At 48.0% G+C, this 20,653-nt stretch overlaps 1 protein-coding gene across 1 annotated transcript; it reads right to left on the minus strand.

Annotated features, from left to right (window-relative positions):
* Positions 1-239: 239 nt before the first annotated feature.
* RSPH6A (radial spoke head 6 homolog A) lies at positions 240-20,653 on the minus strand. The gene is made up of 6 exons (XM_086353234.1): positions 19,896-20,653; positions 12,753-12,987; positions 6,699-7,463; positions 5,109-5,253; positions 4,224-4,341; positions 240-628 (listed from the first exon to the last, which is right to left on the minus strand). Exons 1-6 carry the CDS (start codon positions 20,540-20,542, stop codon positions 391-393), a joined length of 2,148 nt encoding a protein of 715 aa, XP_086209360.1. The 5' UTR covers positions 20,543-20,653; the 3' UTR covers positions 240-390.

Raw genomic sequence — 20,653 nt, forward strand, 5'->3', positions numbered from 1 at the left:
CTGGGAGAATAAATCTTGGGTCACTTGGTCGCTGCTGTGTCCCCAGCACAGGGCTGGCCTGACCAGGGGCGGCACTTCAAGAGTTGTTTGATGGCCAGATGAATGAATAAATGAACAGATGGGAGAGACTATGCCAGGCAATGTCTGGGTTCACAGCAAAGTGCTACAGTCCTGACTCTGAGGTCCTGTCAACAGACGTGGTGAACAAATGATTGAGTGACTCACCCAAATGCCTTGGGGAAATTTTATTTAGAGCAGCTGTCTTCCTCTTCTACCCCTGTCCTCTAGGGTCAGAAAGCAAACCTACTATGAAAAAAAAAAAAATCAACCTATAAGTCTGTATAAGGGAAAACCTGCTGGCTACCTGCTTGAGGAGGGGGCTAGGGGGCCTCAGTCATCCTGGTCCTCATCCTCATCTTCCTCTTCGTCTTCTTCCTCTTCCTCCGCAGCCGCCAGGGCCTGCTCCTGGGCAGCCTTCAGGGCCTGCTCCTCCTCCACCGTGGGGTCGCTCATCTCTATAGTGTCCGGGCCGCTGGGGTACTCGTGCTGAATGGGGGCTGGCAGGGACGGGTTGAAGTTCTCAGGACTGTACTTGTGACCCCAGCCGATGTAGATGTTCTCAAATTTCCTGGAGGGGTGGAGAGGTGCTGGCAAGTCCTCCCTCAAAGACCCCAGCCTGGACTTTTGTTAAAGGTGGGACCCAATTTAGGCACAGCATGCTGCAGAGTTGTGGGCGGTAGAGTGCAATGTGCCCACCAGGTTTCCCTGTTCGACTGTTCTTTCACTATTTCCTGGGCATCTTCCTAACTGCCAGATTGTGTCCAGAGCTGCAATGTCTAACAGCACACATAGCTGGTGAGCACCTGAAACGGGGCTGGCCAGACGGAGGAACTGAATTTTGAATTTTATTTAATTTTCAGATTTCACTTGTGGTTTCTTCTTTGACCTGTTGATTGTTCAGGATTATGCTGTTTAATTCCTACATACTTATGAATTTCCCAAATTTCCTTTTTTAAGAGATATTTTGTTGTTGTTGTGGACTAATTTTTTTTTTTAATCTTGATTTAATTTGTTACAATATTGCTCCTATTTTATGTTTTGGTTTTTTTGTCTTCAAGGCCTGTGGGATCTTAGCCTCCCGAAGGGATCAAACCTGCACCCCCTCTATTGGAAGCTCAGTGTCTTAACCACTGTGCCACCTCAGATTTGCTTCTTTAATTGATTTCTAATTTTATTCCAGTGTGGTAAGAGAAGATATTTTATATGATTAATCTTTCTAAATTTATCATTTGGTCTATCCTGGGGAATGTTCCATATGCACTTGAAAAGAATGTGTGTTCTGCTGTTGTTGGATGATGTGGATTTTATTTAATTTTAATTAATCTAAATTATAAAACCAATACTTCATTTATTGGAAGACATCCAAATATGTCTGGGACAACCTGGGCACGTAAATCTACTTTTTCAACTGTAAATGTTGTGAAATCTGGATACAGGTCAAGTATTTCTGATGAAAATTTAGTACCTAAGGGACTTCCCTGGCAATCCATTGGTTAAGACTCTGCATTTCCAATGTAGTGGGGTGTGGGTTTGATCTCTGGTTGGGGAACTAAGATCCCACTGGTCGCAAGGTGTGGAAAAAAAAATGCAGCACTCGAATTGAGATCTACTAAAGGTGTAACCTTCACTCCAGATTTTGAAGACAGTATGAACAAAATACAAAGTAGCTCATTAACAATTTTTACATTATTGATTTCATGTTGTAATAAGAATATTTAGGATATTTGGAGTTGAATACATTATTAAATGAATTTTGCCTGTCTATTTTTATTTCTTGAATGTGGCTACTAGAAAATTTTAAATGACATATGTGGCTCATATTTTATATACATTGGCCAGCACTGGTCTAACTGTGGGAGCCTAGCAGTGAACAAATTAGACAAGAATTAGAATTGCTGGCAGAAACCGAAGCAATATTGTAAAGCGATTATCCTTCAATTAAAAACAAATCAATGTTAAAAAAAGCAAAAGAATTAGAATTGCTGCCATGGTGCCTACATTCTAGAGGGAGGAGACTAATAATAAACAAGGATGTAATTGGTTGGGTCAATGGCACCCCACTCCGGTACTCTTGCCTGGAAAATCCTATGGATGGAGGAGCCTGGTAGGCTGCAGTCCATGGGGTTGCGAAGAGTCGGACACGACTGAGCGACTTCCCTTTCACTTTTCACTTTCATGCATTGGAGAAGGAAATGGCAACCCACTCCAGTGTCCTTGCCTGGAGAATCCCAGGGATGGGGGAGCCTGGTGGGCTGCCGTCTATGGGGTCGCACAGAGTCGGACACGACTGAAGCGACTTAGCAGCAGCAGCAGCAGCCCCACCAACTCACCTCTCCCCAGATTTTTAATGGGTGAAGCAAAGAGGAGTAAGTGGGAGAAAGGGGAAGAGACTGAGAGACAGGGAGAGAGCCAGAGAGTTTGCCCTGGGGAGCAGTTTGGATTTGACCTTATTTTCACAGCCTTGCTGTCCCCTCGAGAATCCTCTTCCTCCAGATCGCTTTGTCGGAGGCTTCAAAAATCACTGCTTCCTTGGAAACCCTTGACCTCTGCCAGCCCTGGTTCCTGGGGTCCAGGAACCAGCACCTCACTCAGGAGGCTGCACTTGCTAGGAAGGCAGAGTCTTGGGCTCCAACCCAGACCTAGGGGACCAGAAACTGCGCTTTAACCAGAGCCCCTGGTGAGTCCTAGCCACTCGAAGTTTAGGAAGCTCCAGTCTAGAATGTCCTCCTGGGGAGCCCCCTGGAGGTCCAGTGGATAGGACACAGTGCTTTCACTGCCGGGACCTGGTTCAGTCCCTAGTCAGGGAACTAAGATCCTGCAAGTCTCTCGGCCAAAATAAATGAATAAGTCTGATTTGAATTGTTAAAAAAAAAAAAAGAAGAAGAAGAAGAAGGGGAATGTCCCCTAGTTACTTTTCTCTTTCCCTCAAAGGTTTCAGATCAAGGTTGCTTTTCCCAGGAATCCTTCCTTGATCCCTAGACATGACAGTTGAGAGCTGTCATCTGTCCCTCCACTTTCCCTAGTGGTACTTCTCTCCATTTGGAACTAGATATTTGACTGGGGTGGGGATGGGGGTGAGGGAGGGTGAGGCTCCATGTGCCGTTGGCAGCTATGCCTCCTCTGCCTGCTCCCAGATTCATATCTGCTTTTTCAACAAAGTGCTTGGGGCCCAGCATACAGCTGGCAAACAGTGACATTCCAGAGTCTTTTATAAAGAACAAAGTGGGGATAGACGGATGCCTGATTGGGTGGTGGATGGGAGGGTGGATGATGGGTGGTTGGGGACTCGGGAGTGGAGGATGGGTGGGTGAGACCAAGTTTGGATCTTTTGCTTTCAGAGGAATGTTGGCAAATCAGGGTGTGGCCAGAGGGGCATTGGTAAAAGCGAGTATGTCTCTTCCACGCTTCCGGAGGCGAAAAAGAAATTGCGAAGAATGTGGATAAATTATAAAGATTACATCAAATCCCACCTTTCCTTGTGAATCCCAGTAGCGAACCCCGTGCAGGTTCATCATCGAGACGGAAAAGGAAAAGCTATGAAAAGTCGTCGTGCCATCTGGTGGACAGCGCTGGTAAGTGCATGCCCGGGGAGCAGAAAAGCTGGAGAGAGGCGGAGGGACCGCCTGGAGTGTGTAACTGAGGTGAGCGGATATGGAAGTGATTTTGGCTTGCAGATCTTTTGGAAATGACCGGTGAGGGAATCCTGGTGGGGAAGATTTCTGCCCATAGAGAGAAGACCCTCCAGGAGACTTAGGGAAGCAGTTAGCTTCCCCAGAGATGAGACTCTGTCCCTCTAATGGCCACCCCAAAGGGGACATCTGAGTGCTCTCTGGCTCCATGCCTCATACAGCACGGAACCCTGGGCCAGGGGGGTCAGATATCCAGGTTTGAATCCTGCAGGTGCTGTGTGACCCTGAGTCAATTCCTTTCCCATTCTGATCCTTCATTCTGTCATCCCAGAGGCTCACACCCTCTTGGTTTGGGATTTCTTGGTTTTAATCCTCGTGGGACTCCTGGATTCTGAGTGAAGACATTAGCCCCTAGGGGCTTCCTTAAGGGAGCCTATCCGATCTTTGCCCACCCTAGTGGGTTGCCCCAGGACGTCAGACTCTGAGGAAGTTGTAGGAGCGCCCTCTGCTGGGGAAAACTAGAAGAAAACCTACTTGCCACTGGCGTAGGCATAGGCCCCTGGCCAGAGATTGGAGCGCACGACAGCCACGGAATACTGCGGGCTGAGAGTGCAGGACAGGCGGGCGGTCCACGGTGCCATGTGCATGATTTCTGTAGGGGAGTAGAGAGCACCAGGGACGTCAGAGACTGGGCTGCAGCCCCCTGCCCCGCTGCAATGCACAGCCCCCGAGAAAGGAAGGCGGCGAGAAGGATGGGAGGGAGCAAAGAGGGAGGAAGCGGAAGGGCATGAAGGGAACTGTGGGAACCAACAGCTCTGGCTTCCGTGTTTGAACCCTGGCTCTGACCTCTCTTTCTGTGTGGCCCGAGGAAGCCACTCCACCTCTCTGAGCCTCAGTGATCACACCCAGGCAATGGAGACACTTATCTCACCTCCTGTGCGGAGTGGCATGAGTCCCGAGGGCCCCTGACAGGGGTGCCGCTGTGATTCCCCTTCTACGTTGGCCATCAGTTTGAACCAGGGCTCAGAGGACGGCCTACAGGCTTCAGACTCATGGAAATCTGCGTTCACATCCTCACTCTGCTCACCCACTCTCAGCCTCTCCTCCTTCCTCCCATCAGTTACCTGAGGTCCCAACCTCAGGAAATTCCTGTCCAGTCTTCCAATATCCAGCTCAAGTCCTGCCTCCTCTGGGGAGGCCGCCCTAGCTCTCGCTCCCTTTTTCCAAGCCCACATGGGACTCAAAAGATCATGTGTCACCATCTGGGCCGTTGCATGGGCCAGATACGGCTCACAAGATGGACATGCTCCTATAACCCCATGGGCTGCCCATTTTATAGATGAGAATGTAACAGAGGCTCAGAGAACTGCTTCCCCTCCCTTTCTCCCAGCCTCACTGGCCTGTGTGTGGGGCTGTTACCTGCGTCTTCTGAGAGGGGGGTCAGCAGCGGGGGCCCGACCTCCTGCTCCACTTCCTCTACTCCTTCATCTGCCTTCTCTTCCTCCTCCCCCAACTCCTCCTCCTCTTCTGTCTTCTGCAAAGGGTTCACCCAAGTGCAGCGGCCCTGCAGGTGGGGAGGAGGAGGTCAGCTGGTAGCCCCAGGGAACAGCCCAGGCTCTGTTCCCTGGGAAGTGGTGAAGGGCCAGGCAGGATGCTGGGGCCCAGTCCTATTCCCAGGGACCCAGGTGTGGGTAAAGGTCAGGGTGAGTTGCACAGGCAGGAGGGCGGGGGAGAATGGGCCGAGAGAGCTGCTGCGGTGAGACGGGAACCCCTCCTCTCTCAGCCTCTGTGGGCTCCGTTTAGGGAGCCATCCATCCATTCATTTATTGTATATTTAAGGAGCACTTACTATATACATGCAGTGCTCCTGGTGCTGGAGTTACGTCCTTGAGAAAAAGAGACCCCCACATCTCTGCCCTTGTGGAGTTGACATTCAACAGCCCATATGGCACTCTGTTTGCTCATCTGTGAAATGGGGGTGTCATGGATGCCTCTCTCATTGGATTATTGTTGGGTTGAAGGAAGTACTGAAGAGTTAGTAAACGTCTGTTGAATGAATGAGTGAACCTAAGTGCAGACCATATAGCAGACCTCAGTTTCAGCAACTGAATGGGAATGGCCATTATAGCAATCTCAAAAGCGGTTATTCGGAGTCCATAATCAATGTTTATCGAATAAATGAATGAATAAGAAAGTTCCTAGCACACAACAGATGCGTCCTTGAATGGACAAATAAATGTATGTAAAGTTTAGACAAACTAGGCATTCAGTAAATGCAGGTCCACCACCTCTTACCCAGACTTTCAAAATTTGGAAAGCTTTGAAAACCAAGTTTTTTTCATGAGTCATTTGGCTGCAATCCTGACTGACAGATGAGAGGCTTTTCAGTGTTGCTGCAGAAAGTGACACCTTTAAAAATGGGCTGCAGCCCCAGTGCCTCCTTGACATGTTATGTAATATATGGTATGTGCACTGTGTCATCTTTTTATTTTTGTGTATTTTTAAAATGCTCTTATTTTTATAAGTACTTTTTTTGCCATGCCACTTGTCTTGTCAGATCTTAGTTCCCTGACCAGGGATCAAACCCTGGCCCCCAGAAGCCTGGAGTCAGCAAGAATACTGGAGTGGGTTGCCATTTCCTCCTCCAGAGGATCTTCCCCACGCAGGGATCAAACCCAGGTTTCCTGCATTGCAGGCAGATTCTTCACCGCTGAGTGACTGGGGAAAGCCCCTCCTAACCACTGGACCACCAGGGAATTCCAATATCACCATTTTTAAATCTGAAAAATTCGGGATTCCAAGAGGCATCTGGTCCCAAAGGTTTCTGACTGGGGACTGTCAACCAATATCTGTTGAATGAATGGATGGATGGATGCATGGAGGACTATTACGGAGCACAGATGCCTCGCTGCCAGCAGGTTCTTGGCATAGCTAGTTCCGGGGTCACACCTGGTCCTACACCCCACCCCACCCCCGCCCCGGCCTGGGCGGCTGGAGCCCCGCCCTCACCTGCGGCAGGATGTGCTGCGTGTGGTGCACCCAGTTGGCCATGGAATCCACCAGCTCGAGGACCGGGATGCCCTCAAAATCGGGGTTCTCCTCGTAGGAGTCGCGCCCGGCTCCACCTTCCTCCTCTTCGTCGCCCTCCTCCTCGCCAAACTGGTAGAAGCCGAGGGGACTGATGTGCGTGGCGGCCGAGATGCGGGCGATCTGGGCCCGCAGGTAGTTGGCCTCGTTGCCCGGGAAGGGCGGGTAGCTGATGACTGGCGCGTCCAGGTAACCCGTGAAGAACTTCCTGATCTTGCGGGCCTGCACGATCTGGATCGGTGTGACGTGGGGCAGCCGCATCCACGGCCTGCCCGGCTCGTTGCACACGAAATACAGGTACCTGTTGGTGCCGGTTCGGCTGTCTTCCTTGGGGATGACGGGCGGCGGCTTCCACGTGGGCTTGGGGATGACGTCCGTGGCCTTATCCTCGTCCTCGTCGCCCTCCTCCTCTCCGTGCGCCTCCATCCCCTCGCCGCCCTCCGTCATCTCCTCCACCTCCTCCTCCTCCGCCTCCTCTTCGCCCTCCCGGAATTCCACCTCGGCCACCAGGTAGCTGCGACTGAGCCCCAGGATCTTGCCCCAGAAGCGGCAGGTGTGGATGGGCTGCTGCTCCACCAGCTGCTTCAGGGCCATGAAGACGCGGAAACTCTCATCGGAGCTCAGGCCCACGCCGGCCTGCTCGAAGTAGAAGGCCTTCTCCATGATGTTTGGCACCGCGGTCTCAGCCTGCAGCGGGGTAGGGGGCAGATGGCAGAGGGAACCAGGTTGAAGCCCTGCTCCCCATGCTGACTCTCCTAGAGTCCAGAGACTTAAACTACTCGGTAATCCAGTTGCTCAAGCAACCATTTCTGGCCACTGATGGAGGGGTATGTGTGCCAAGGAACCATGATGCTTACTTAAATTGTACCTGCGTGAGTACTCAGTTGCTCAGTTGTGTCTGACTCTTTTGCAACCCCCATGGACTGTATCCCGCCAGGCTCCTCTGTCCATGGGATTCTCCAGGCAAAATACTGGAGTGGGGTTGACATTTCCTCCTCCAGGTGATCTCTCCAAGCCAGGGATCCAACCTGCATTTCCTGCACTGGCAGGCAGATTCTTTACCACTGAGCCACCTGGGAAGCCCTTAAATTGTATAGTTGATGTAAAAGATTTGGGGACAAATGTATTGCATTTTTTTTCTTAAAGTTGTATAGTGCATTTCCATTTTTTTAAAGCTCCATTTGTGAGTTCAGTGTTATTAATAAAAGGAACAAGTACTGCATTTGCTTTCTGTGAACGCTAGACTGGTTCTTTATTCACAAATATCAGAAGTCCCTCTCCACAGGGGGATTATACATTCCCACCCCCACCCCTGCGCATTAGGAGCGGTCATGTCACTTGCTCTGACCACTTGAAATGGGAGTGAAAGGGACACAGGTCATACCCAGGCAGGAGCAATAAGAACCAGTGTGGGGTTTGCTATGCCTTGTTTTTCCTGCTCTGCAACTGTGGGAGCCTGAGTCACGGCGGCATCTCCATCACCTTTCATCTCAAATGGCTGATGAGCCGAGCCTCCTAGCCCAGCCTGGATGGGTAGGAAGTGTGAGCGAGAAATAAACTGTGTGACGTTAAGCCGCTGTTTGTTATCTCAGCTCGACATGGCACACCCTGACTAATACTCTATAGGAGGAACACCATGATTTTGAAAGTGATTCTGGCAGTTTCCCGCAATCTAAAACACAGGGCAAAAGCTTCTTTGCCTAATCGACATTTACACCAGCAGCTCGGTGGGACAGAGTCAAAACTGAATCCCCAGACTCACTGTGCTGCCGGCAGGGAAGCTAAGTGAATGAGCAAAGGAAACCCTCTTTGGAGTGTGTGCCTGGCCCATGAGCCAGTGGCCATCACCCTCTTTCTGGGAATGTCTTCCACCCACTTGGCAATGGAGTGGCCTCACCAACCATGATCAGATTATGTCACCCTGCCCTCTGGTCACTGTTGATTGGAGCAAGTGAGGACAAAATGGCAGTTCAGGCTCTCCTTTCTGTCCCTCTGCAATTTGTAACTGGGTGGAGAGAAACTACAGCTGGTGCCCTCCAGCTTAGAAATGACTTCTGTGGGTTGGCTGGGTTTGAACCCGGGTTGGTCTGGCTCCAGAGGCCATAGTCTTAGCCCCTACTCTGTAACTCTTCTATTAACTGTGGAAGCTTCCTCTTTCTTTCTCCCAGTTTCCAGAAAGATCCTATCTATGACCTGAAGGAAAAGATTTCCTACTGGCAACTGGATGGAATTTAAAAAATTAGGAGCAGAGGGGAATCTCTGAATGCCAGCTTGGCCTAGGGTCCAGCTACATTCCTGCCCTTGGGTTTGTTGGGTTCAGTCCACCAAATCAGGACCATTCTCAACCCCCTTCTCCATTGCTTGCTTTCTCCAGACTGGAGAAATGGAGAAGTTCCACAGTCACTTTCCCAGCCTCCCTTGCAGCCAGGGATGGTCATGTGACCCCATCTGGCCAATAAGATGCAAGCAGATATTTTCTGAGGGGCTCCTGATTGACTGACTGATTTACTGGACCATGCTGCCCAGCTTGTGGGATATTAGTTTCCCAACCAGAGATTGAACCAGCACCCTCAGCAGTGAAAGGGCCAAGTCCTAACCGCTAGACTGCTGGGGAATTCCCTTGCTTTCTGGATTTTTAAAAAAAGGGAGTCAGTGGGTGGGGGGTAGTTTATTGGTGGCCTAGTGCTTAGGACTCAACACTTTCACTGTTGTGGCCTGGGTTCAGTCCCTGGGCAGGGAATGAATATCCCACAAGCCGCATGGCTCAACCGAAAAAAAAAGGTGGGGGGCATACTGAGAAGAGCTCCCCACTCCCCTTTCAGGGCACTGGTGTGGAAATATGATGTCTGAGGCTGTAGTAGTCATTGTTCAAACATAAAGTGATAAACTCAAGGTACCAAGCGTCAACATGATGATAACCGAACAGAAGGGAGGGAAGCGCTGGGCCTCTCCATGATCTCATGGAAATGCTGCCCCAACTGTACCCACTCTCAGCCCAGCGAAGCAATGAAATGTTCTGCTGCACTGCTTGGACCAAGTCCCTGCAGCCCAAAGTGAGCTTTACTGACTGCCTTGGTCAGAGATAGGGTTTACGCCCAAATTCTTATGATCCTGAAAGGTGCTTTCTTGGTTTGGATGGAGTAAGGGCAAGGGATGAGGGGGAGAGAGGGGGAGAAGATAGCCCTCAGTATCCCTTCTCTGGGGAGCCACCTTGCCAGCCACAGACTGCTTGCACCTGACTGTTAGGTGTGAGAAAAACTATCTTGTCTAAGCCACTCGTCTTCATTTCTGTGACATCTATTTCCTGTCTTAAAGTGAGCTCTGTTGACAAACAAGTACAAGAATAATACCAAAGTTTCTTTAAAACTATAAACGTGAGACTAGTGAGGAACTTTTCAAAACAGAGGTGCAGTGATGGGGAGCCAAATCTGCTATGCAGCGATTGTACACAACAAGCAGGAGAGTCCCAGAACAGAAAACCATCTACAGAGCAAGGCACAAAGCAGGGACTCCAGAAACAGACTGGAGTCCACACGGGTGTAAGCGAAGGGTAGGGGTGGCATTTTCAAAGCGGGGAAAGGACAGTTTTCCCATAAATGCTGTTGGGGATCATAAAAGAAACAGAAATTCTTTCCATTTGAAAGAAATAGAAAATGAGAGGAATGAGAGCCCCTCATACAGAAAAAATAAATACAAAGTGCTGAGTAACAAATTCGATTTTCTTCCTAGAATCATGCACAGGCCACAGATACCCGCACTAATTTTGCCCTTTTACAAACCTCATATTAAAAACTCCAGCTCCAAAAGCAATCATCAAAAATACAGCGACCAAAGAAACCCCGCCTCCAAGTTCTAAGGGGTGGGGCCTCTAGTGACTTGGCTTCGAAGAGGGCAGAGCCTCCCTCAGGATTATACTTCAGGGGGCGGAGCCGAGGGTGGAGCCTCCAAAGGCACAGCGTTCTAAGGAGGCGGGGCCATCAGGGACTGGCGATAGATGGGGTGCGACCTGGAGGAGTCGGGGAGGAAGAGTGCAGTTCTAAGGCGATGCGGCCTCCTTAGAGACTTCGAGACTGCTGATCTAAAATTTAAAACCGTATTTTCAGGTAAAAACTGTTCGTGTCTAAGACTTGGATTCCCACCTGCGCTCTGCTCACCCAAGGGCTCATTCATTCCTTGGTCAGATGGTCGTTCCCGGTTCTCTCAGCATCTCACCCCATTGTGGCCAGAACCCTAGAATTTCAGAAGCATGAGACGTGAGCACAGACCAACAGCATCTGCAGAGATGGCCGAGATGATAGCCCAGGCTTTGGAGGACACAGCCCTGCTGAGAGAGTCAGTTCCTAGGCAGGTTGATAAGGAGTCTAGGGGTCCCCAAGGAGAGAGGGGTCTGGAATTCTCAAGGAGGAAGAAAGGACAAACTTTTTTTCTTTCTCCACATTCCTTAGGATTATATAACAATAATGTATCCTGCCTAAGGACAGTCTTTGGATTCAACCTTCTGTTATCTTAAAATGTTAATTATGGGAGTAGACCTGGTCTTTACATGGATGTATCTTGCCTGAGGACAGTGTTATCTTAAAATGTAAATTATGGGAGTAGGACTGATGAGGTCTTTACAACCTCCAGATATTCTTTGGATTATATAACTTCATTGTTAACACTAGCAAGCGGGTACCCTTTCTGCCCCCTTCTGATGCCTATGTCAGAAGCTTTTTCGATCTCCTTTATACTTTAATAAAACTTTATTACACAAAAGCTCTGAGCAATCAAGCCTCGTCTCTGGCCCCGGATTGAATTCTTCTCCTCCGGGGGCCAAGAATCCCGGTGTATTCGCGTGATTCAACAACAATCTTTCACTGCCTTCTTCGTCCCGGCTTTTCTAGTTTTGAGCCCTCTAAGTCCTCCCTCCATGAATAGGAATAATAAATGGCACTTGCCTTAAGGTTGCTTCAGGGATGAAATGAGCCTACACTCCTAAGCCTAGGAGATGTCAGAATTATCGTAAACAGAGAGTTCTCAACAAATGTTTGTTTATATTTCTTTCTTTTTGGCTGCACCACAGGGCTTGTGGGATCTTAGTTCCCTGACCAGGAAAGGAACTTGTGCCCCCTGCATTGGAGGAGTGAGGTCTTAACCACTGGACCACAAGGGAAAGTGAAAGTGAAGTCGCTCAGTCGTGTCCGACTCTTTGCGACCCCATGGATGTAGTCTATCAGGCTTCTCCGTCCATGGGATTTTCCAGGCAAGAGTGCCAGAGTGGATTGCCATTTCCTTCTCCAAGGGAAATCCACAAGGGAAGTCCCCCCAAAATGTTTCTTAAACCAGTGAAAGAACATTTCAGCCAAATTTTAAGCCATCGTCCAATGCTGTATCCAATGCAGGAGACACCATCCAATGCAGGAGACACAGGTTCAGTCCAGGGGTTGGGAAGAGCCCCTGGAGAAGGAAATGGCAACCCACTCCAGTACTCTTGCTGGGAAAATACCATGGACAGAGGGGCCCGGCGGGCTACAGTCCATAGGGTGACAAAGAGTCAGACACGACTGAGCAACTGAACACAATGCTGGAAAGAAAACCATGGAATTAAATATTCCGAGGATAGTAGAATGTTCATGAGTCGTGGGTGGAAGACTTGTTAGCAGGTCTCAATTTGCAAAAGAGGAAACTGAGTCCAGGGGATAGAAGACACCTTCAGTGTTGAAAAACTCCAGAAGGTAGCAGGTTTCACAGAAAATATCCACAAAGCAGTTATTTTGCAGAAAGGAGGAAAGGATGGCAGGAGAAACCAGCCTCTACCTCCATGTGGCACTGGAGTCAGGTTTCTACAACTTTCCCTCTGCTTCAAACCTTCTGGTGGTGCCCCAGTGGCTTCGGGAGAAAGCCTAAACCCCTTAGCCTGGAGTTCAAGGCCCTCAGTGGCTGGTCCCACCACTCCGGCTCTTTCTGCCACTCACGCCTCCCCACTGGCTCGCTCACCGTCTCCTCCTCCATCTCCTGCTCTCCCTCGCCACTGCCGCTCCGGCCGAACAATGCCTTCTGCCTCTCGGCCATCTCGTAAGTGGGCTGCATCTCCGGGTCGTCCCGAAGCGTATCCAACTTGGGGTGGAACCATTCCCACTGAGTGGTGCGGTTCAGCGACTCCAGGAGGAACAAGGGGTCCTCCGGCCTCTGGTTCAGGATCTTGGTCAGCAGGTTCGCCAGGTGCTCATACCTGCCTCAGGGAGAGGGGAGTAGGAGGTGGGGGACACTGATCACTCAGCTTGCTGAGCTCGCTGTTGTGTATGTGGCCCTGTCCCTGGCACTAGGGACACCATAGATAACAGAAAAGGTCCCTGCCCTGATGGACCTGACAGTCTGGCGATAGAGACAGATATTAACCAAATGGGCAAAATATACAAAAGTGTGTAATTATAGGGAGGTAAACAAAGCAGGGAATGGGGATTGGGAATGCTAGGGATAGGAAATGGTTTGCAGTTTTAAATAGGGAGGCCAGGGGGAGCCTCACTAAGGTGACCTTTAAGCTGAGATCTGAATGATCTTATTCACTGAGGGGGCGTACTGTGCAAATATTAGAAGGAAGAGTGTTGCAGTTGGAGGGAACAGCATACGCATAGGTCCTGAGACATTTCATGAGTCTAACATAATCTTGATATCAGAACTCAGGGAAAGTAGGAGAAAGGGAAAGTCCATGCCAGTCTCATTTAGAACTACATATGCTGAAATCCTAAGCGAGTGGTACCTGGCATTCTTAAAAGGATGTTGTTGTTGCTGTTTAGTTGCTCAGTCCTGTCCGAATCTTTGCAACCCTATGGAAACCCTGTAGGGTGCCAGGCTCCTCTGTCTCCATGGGATTATCTAGTCAAGAATACTGTGGGATTATTCAAACAGTTCCGGAAGTCCTAGCTACAGCAATCAGAGAAGAAAAAGAAATAAAAATAATCCACGTTGGAAAAGAAGAAGTAAAGATCTCCCTGTTTGCAGATGACATGATACTGTACATAGAAAACCCCAAAGATAGTATCAGAAAATTACTAGAGCTAATCAGTGAATTTAGCAAAGTTGCAGGATGCAAAATCAATACACAGAAATCACTTGCATTCCTATATACTAACAATGAAAAATCAGAAAGAGAAATTAAGCAATCAATCCCATTCACCACTGCAACAAAAAGAATTAAATATCTAGGAATAAATTTGCCTAAGGAGACAAAAGAACTGAACACAGAAAATTATAAGACACTAATAAAGAAAGGCAATGCCAAAGATTGCTCAAACTACTGCACAATTGCACTCATCTCACACGCTAGTAAAGTAATGCTCAAAATTCTCCAAGCCAGGCTTCAACAATACGTGAACTGTGAACTTCCAGATGTTCAAGCTGGTTTTAGAAAAGGCAGAGGAACCAGAGATCAAATTGCCAACATCCGCTGGATCACTGAAAAAACAAAAGTGTTCCAGAAAAAACATCGATTTCTGCTTTATTGACTATGCCAAAGCCTTTGACTGTGTGGATCACAATAAACTGTGGAAAATTCTGAAAGAGATGGGAATACCAGACCACCTGACCTGCCTCTTGAGAAACCTGTATGCAGGTCAGGAAGCAAAAGTTAGAACTGGACATGGAACAACAGACTGGTTCCAAATAGGAGAAGAAGTACCTCAAGGCTGTATATTGTCACCCTGCTTATTTAATTTCTATGCAGAGTACATCATGAGAAATGCTGGGCTGGAAGAAGCACAAGCTGGAATCAAGATTGCCAGGAGAAATATCAATAACCTCAGATATGCAGATGACACCACCCTTATGGCAGAAAGTGAAGAGGGACTAAAAAGCCTCTTGATGAAAGTGAAAGAGGAGAGTGAAAAAGTTGGCTTAAAGCTCAACATTCAGAAAACTAAGATCACGGCATCTGGTCCCATCACTTCATGGGAAATAGATGGAGAAACAGTAGAAACAGTGACAGACTATTTTTTTGGGCTCCAAAAACACTGCAGATGGTGACTGCAGGCATGAAATTAAGACACTTACTCCTTGAAAGAAAAGTTATGACCAACCTAGACAGCATATTCAAAAGCAGAGACATTACTTTGTCAACAAAGGTCCGTCTAGTCAAGGCTATGGTTTTGCCAGTGGTCATGTATGGATGTGAGAGTTGGACTGAGAAGAAAGCTGAGCACTGAAGAATTGATGCTTTTGAACTGAGGTGTTGGAGAAGACTCTTGAGAGTCCCTTGGACTGCAAGGAGATCCAACCAGTCCATCCTAAAGGAAATCAGTCCTGAATATTCATTGGAAGGACTGATGTTGAAGCTGAAACTCCAATACTTTGGCTACCTGATGCAAAGAACTGACTCACTGGAAAAGACCCTGATGCTGGGAAAGATTGAGGTGGGAGGAGAAGGGGATAACAGAGGATGAGGTGGTTGGATGGCTTCACCGACACAATGGACATGAGTTTGAGTAAACCCTGGGAGTTGGTGATGGACAGGAGGCTTGGCATGCTGCAGCCCATGGGGTCACAAAGAGTCAGACATGACTGAGCGACTGAACTGAACTGAATGAAAGAAATCAAAAGATGACATAAACAGAGGGGGAGATATTCCATGTTCCTGGGTAGGAAGAATCAATATTGTGAAAATGACTGTACTACCAGATGCAGTCTACAGATTCAATGCAATCCATGTCAAATTACCAAAGGCATTTTTCATAGAACTAGAACAAAAAATTTCACAATTCATATGGAAACACAAAGATCCCGAATAGCCAAAGCAGTCCTGAAAAAGAAGAATGGAGCTGGAGGAATCAACCTTTCTGACTTCAGATTATACTACAAAGCTACAGTCATCAAGACAGTATGGTACTGGCACAAAAACAGAACATAGACCAATCAAACAAGACAGAAAGTGCAGAAATAAACCCACGCACCGATGGGTACCTTATTTTTGACAAAGGAGGCAAGCACATACAATGGGGCAAAGACAGCCTCTTCAATAAATGGTGCTGGGAAAACTGGACAGCTGAATGTAAATGAATGAAATTAGAACACTTCCTAACACCATACACAAAGATAAACTCACAATGGATTCAAGACCTAAATGTACGACCAGAAACTATTAAACTCTTAGAGGAAAACATAGGCAGAACACTCGATGACATAAATCAAAGCAAGATCCTCTAGGAGCCACCTCCTAGAGTAATGGAAATAAAAACAAAAGTAAACAGATGGGACCTGATTAAACTTAAAAATTTTTGCACAGCAAAGGAAACTATAAGCAAGGTGAAAAGACAACCCTCAGAATGGGAGAAAATAATAGCAAATGAAACAACTGACAAAGGATTAATTTCCAAAATATACAAGCAGTTCATACAACTCAATGCCAGAAAAAGAAACAGCCCAATTAAAAAGTGGGGGAAAGACTTAGACATTTCTCCAAAGAAGACATACAGATGGCTAACAAACACATGAAAATATGCTCAATATTGCTCATTATTAGAGAAATGCAAATCAAAACTACAATGAGATATCATCTCATACTGGTCAGAATGGCCATCATCAAAAAGCCTACAAACAAACGCTGGAGCAGATGTGGAGAAAAGGGAACGCTCTTGCACTGTTGGTGGGAATGTAAATTGATACAGCCACTAAGATGGTATGGAGATTCCTTAAAAAAAAACTAGGGATAAAACCCCATATGACCCAGCAATCCCACTTCTAGGCATATACCCTTAGAAAACTAAAATTAAAAAAGACACATGTATCCCATTGTTCATTGCTGCACTATTTACAATAGCTAGAACATGGAAGCAACCTAGCTTTCTATTGACAGATGAATGGATAAAGAAATTGTGGTACATATACATAATGGAATATTACTCAGCCATTAAAAATGAATGCATTTGAGTCCGTTCTGATGAGGTGGATGAACCTAGAATCTATTATACAGAGTGAAGTGAGTCAGAAAAAAAAGTTAAATATCATATTCTAATGTGTATATACAGAATCTAGAAAAATGGTACTGAAGAATTTATTCATAGGACAGCAGTGGAGAAGCAGACACAGAGAAGAGGCTTATGGACATGGGGAGAGGGGAGGAGCAGGTGAGATGTATGGAAAAAGTAACATGGAAACTTACATTACCACATGTGAAATAGATAGCCAATGGGAATTTGCTATATGGCTCAGAAAACTCAAACAGGGGCTCTGTATCAATCTAGAGGGGTGGGATGGGGTGGGAGATGGGAGGGAGCTTCAAAAGGGAAGGGATATATGTACACCTATGGCTGATTCATGTTCAGGTTTGACAGAAAACAACAAAATTCTGTAAAGCAATTATCCTTCAATTAAAAAATAAATTAAAAAAGAATACTGTGGGTTGCCATTTCCTTCTCCAGGGGATCTTCCCAACCCAGGGATGCAACCTGCGTCTCCTACATTGGCAGGCAGATTCTTTACTATTGAGCCACCATGGAAGCCCCTAAAGGGTGGCACACCATGATTAAATAGGGCTAACAAGAATGCTAGACTGGACCTATATTAGAAAAATACAGAAAAAAATTAATTAATCACATTAACATGTTAAAAGAGATTATGGGAGATCACCTCAATAGGTGCAGAGAAACTAACATTCAGTATCCACTCATGATGTTTAAAAACCTAGGATACTAGGAATAGAATAATATTCTATAATCTCATAAAGAGGAGACATGTGTAAGCTGCAGCACACACCAAATGTAATGGTGAAAGACTGAATAATTCTATGAGATTGGAAAGGTAGAAGCCTTCTTTTACCATTTCTATAAAATGCACTGGAGATCCCAGCCAATGAAATATGACATGAAAAAGAAAATGTAAAATTTTAGAAAGGAAGAAGCAAAACTACCATGGTTTGCAGATGACATGATTGAGAATGGAGTGTAAAGACCTTGAGCTGAGGGTGTGCCTGGCATGTTGGAGGAATATTGAGGTCATTGTGGCTGGAGCAGAGTGAGGAAGACGGGTTGAGATAGGAAAAGGAGGCTGGAGAGTTAACAGTACCAGCATGACTTCCATTCACCTGAGTCAGGCACTATGCTGGGCCCTTGAAAGCAATGCTGAATTCTCACCACAGACACCTGAGAGAAAATTATGATCCTCACTTTCCGGATGAGGAAACTGAAGCTTAGAAAAGTTGAGGTCATGAGGTCACCCAGGGGTAGCACAGCCAGGATCGAAAACCAAGTTGGCTTAATTTCTGAGCCACCTGGTGGCTCAGATGGTAAAGAGTCTGTCTGCAATGCAGGAGACCCAAGTTCAATCCCTGGGTTGGGAAGATCCCCTGGAGAAGGAAATGGCAACCCATTCCAGTATTCTTGCCTGGAAAATCCCATGGACAGAGGAGCCTGGAGGGTGGCTACAGTTCATTGAGTCACAAACAGACATGACTGAGCAACTCCACTTTCACTTTCACTTTGCCTAATTTCAAATCATGTATGTCTAAGCCTCTTCAGTGTGCAACCATTTGGCAGCAGTGCTGGGTGTGGTTGAGAGCCATCATTGACTTGGGAAGGGCAAGAAGGAGAGAGAGCTTTCCAACAGGGGACTTGAGGGAACTCACTGGAGCTCACTCTAACCTACTGGTTAGAATTCAGGTTTTCATTGCTATGGCCCAGGCTCAATCCCCAGTCAGGGGACTAATATTCTGCAAGCCATGCGGCATGACCAAAAAAAAAGAAAGAGAAAAGACCCATTAAGGGACCTTGAAACTCCCAAGGGCTGGGTGCTGTTGGGGCAGAGCTGTGGGTTATTTATTTATTTTGAGGTTAATTTTGACTAGATTCTAGGATCTGAGGTAGGAGCTGACTAGAGATGACATTTGGAGAGGGAGGAGGGGTTGAATTACATAGGACCTTGAAGGCTGTTCTGAGAAGTAGGAACCTTCTTCTGAAGGCACTGGTGAGCCATGGCAGGCTCTGAGCATGGGAGGAATGGGGGTCAGCTTTGTGCTTGAGCAAGACCTGCTACTCCTCCCAACTCTTTTCTCATTCTCCTACTTCCTCCCTTGGTTCCAGTTACACCAGCCTCCTTGCTGTTCCTCAAACACAGCAAGCTCCCAAGCCTTTAAGCTCACTGTGGCCTCAGTTCAGTTCAGTTCAGTTCAGTTGCTCAGTCGTGTCCGACTCTTTGCGACCCCATGAATCGCAGCACGCCAGGCCTCCCTGTCCATCACCAACTCCCGGAGTTTACTCTGTGTCCTATGTCTGGACAATTCTTCCTCCAGTTTACCCACATGGTGCTCTCTCTCTCACCTCTTTCAGGTTCCTGATCAAATGTAACTTCCTCAGAGAGGCCTTCCCTGACCTCGTATGATTTAACATCCACTCCCATCCCCCTTACTCTGCTCTATCGCTCACCTTAGCTGTTATCACCTTATACTTATTGTCCATTCCCCCACTAGAGTGTAAGCTTCATGAGGCTGTGATGGGGGCCTATGACTGCATCTACATGGCCTTGGCAAATGCCTTTCTCAGGCAGGAAATGTTAGTGGATAACAGGGCCTCAGGAGCCAAATCACTTGTGCTGAAATCCTGGATCTACCATAGCTAAGCTGTGTTATTTTGCACGTGGGACCTAATTCCTCTGTGTCTGTTTCCCTCCCTGGGTTAGGCAGTAACTAACTAAGTACTGGCTTAGACAGTAAAGAATTCGCCTGCGATGCGGGAGACCTGGGTTCAGTCCCTGGATTGGGAAGATCCCCTGGAGAAGGGAATGGCTAGCTACTCCAATATTCTTGCCTAGAGAATTCCATAGACAGAGGAGCCTGGCAGGCTACAATCCATGGGGTTGTAAAGCCTCCAATTGGACTGAGCGACTTTCACTTTTCTTTCAAAATTGGAACAGATGTGCTAAGCTCAGCCATGAGAACCAGCTGTTAACCTGTGAATTGCTGGCACAGTCTGGTTAAGTAAATGCTAGCTAGTGTTGCTATTTATTCCCTAACTCTCAGTCTGAGTTAGATGCCCCCAGAGTGGTCGCTGGTTCTCAGTGAAGAGCAATCTCGTCTAGACGAGGAGGTGGGGCCTTGGCTGAGGTCTCTCCCTGTCTGGGTCCCTCCCTCGCCCCACTTCCATGGCCCTCTCTCACAGGCTGAGGTCGCTGTTGACGCTGGTCTGCAGCAGGTAGGCCTTGGCGTTCTGCACGGCCAGCTCGCGAGGTTCTGGCTCGGGCAACTCCATATTGAAGGACATGAAACCCAGCTCAGAGGGCGAGAACTGAAGAGTGGGGTCATCCCTCATGTAGGGCCCATGCTGGGTACCCTGGCTGAATGGCAGGTCTTCTCTCTGGTACATGGTGAACTGGCCCGGGAGGTCTGCTGGCGGCCCCTGGTAGGCAGACTCCAGTTGCTGGAATAGGTTGCCTTCACCCTGCTGTAGCTGGGGCAGCATTAGGCTGGCGTTGTGGCTGGCCTGGAGCCTGCCCTCGCTCAGGTAAGCTTGGGGCTGCACCTCTGCGGAAAAGCCTGGGTTCACATAAGGGTCCTCGGCCTGGAAAACCAGGTTCTCGTTTGGGGTCAGGCTGGCCCTCTGTGGCCAGCCACGGAGGTTGCTCTGATTCGACAGCACCTCCTGACTGCCGCGCAGGATCTGGGCGTCAAGCGGTATCTGCTGCAGCTCCTCGGGGACCAGGGGCCTGGTGCGTTCCCGACTGCGCCGCCGCTCGGAGACCTGTGAGTTTCTACTGCTGGAGGTCGGCTGAGAAGGGGGCTCGGGGTCAGGTGGAGGGTCCCCCATAGTTCAAAGGGATCGCAGACTTCCAGGAAGAAGGCTTGCAGATAGGCAGGCCAGATCAGTCGCCCGTTTTGTGTGCACCCAGCAGCCGCTGGGCTAGCTGCGCCAGTTGCT

The sequence above is a fragment of the Bos grunniens genome, chromosome 18, assembly GCF_055505025.1.
Source record: "Bos grunniens cultivar Pamir isolate PY7600 chromosome 18, Bosgru_T2T1.0, whole genome shotgun sequence".
Taxonomy (NCBI): domain Eukaryota; kingdom Metazoa; phylum Chordata; class Mammalia; order Artiodactyla; family Bovidae; genus Bos; species Bos grunniens.

Coding starts and splice junctions, on each gene's coding strand:
- RSPH6A (XM_086353234.1), bottom strand. CDS start 20,542: ATGGGGGACCCTCCACCTGACCCCGAGCCCCCTTCTCAGCCGACCTCC. Junction 4,342..5,108: donor CCCCCTCTCAGAAGACGCAG/GTAACAGCCCCA, acceptor ACTCCCCTACAG/AAATCATGCACATGGCACCG. Junction 629..4,223: donor TATGCCTACGCCAGTGGCAA/GTAGGTTTTCTT, acceptor CCACCCCTCCAG/GAAATTTGAGAACATCTACA.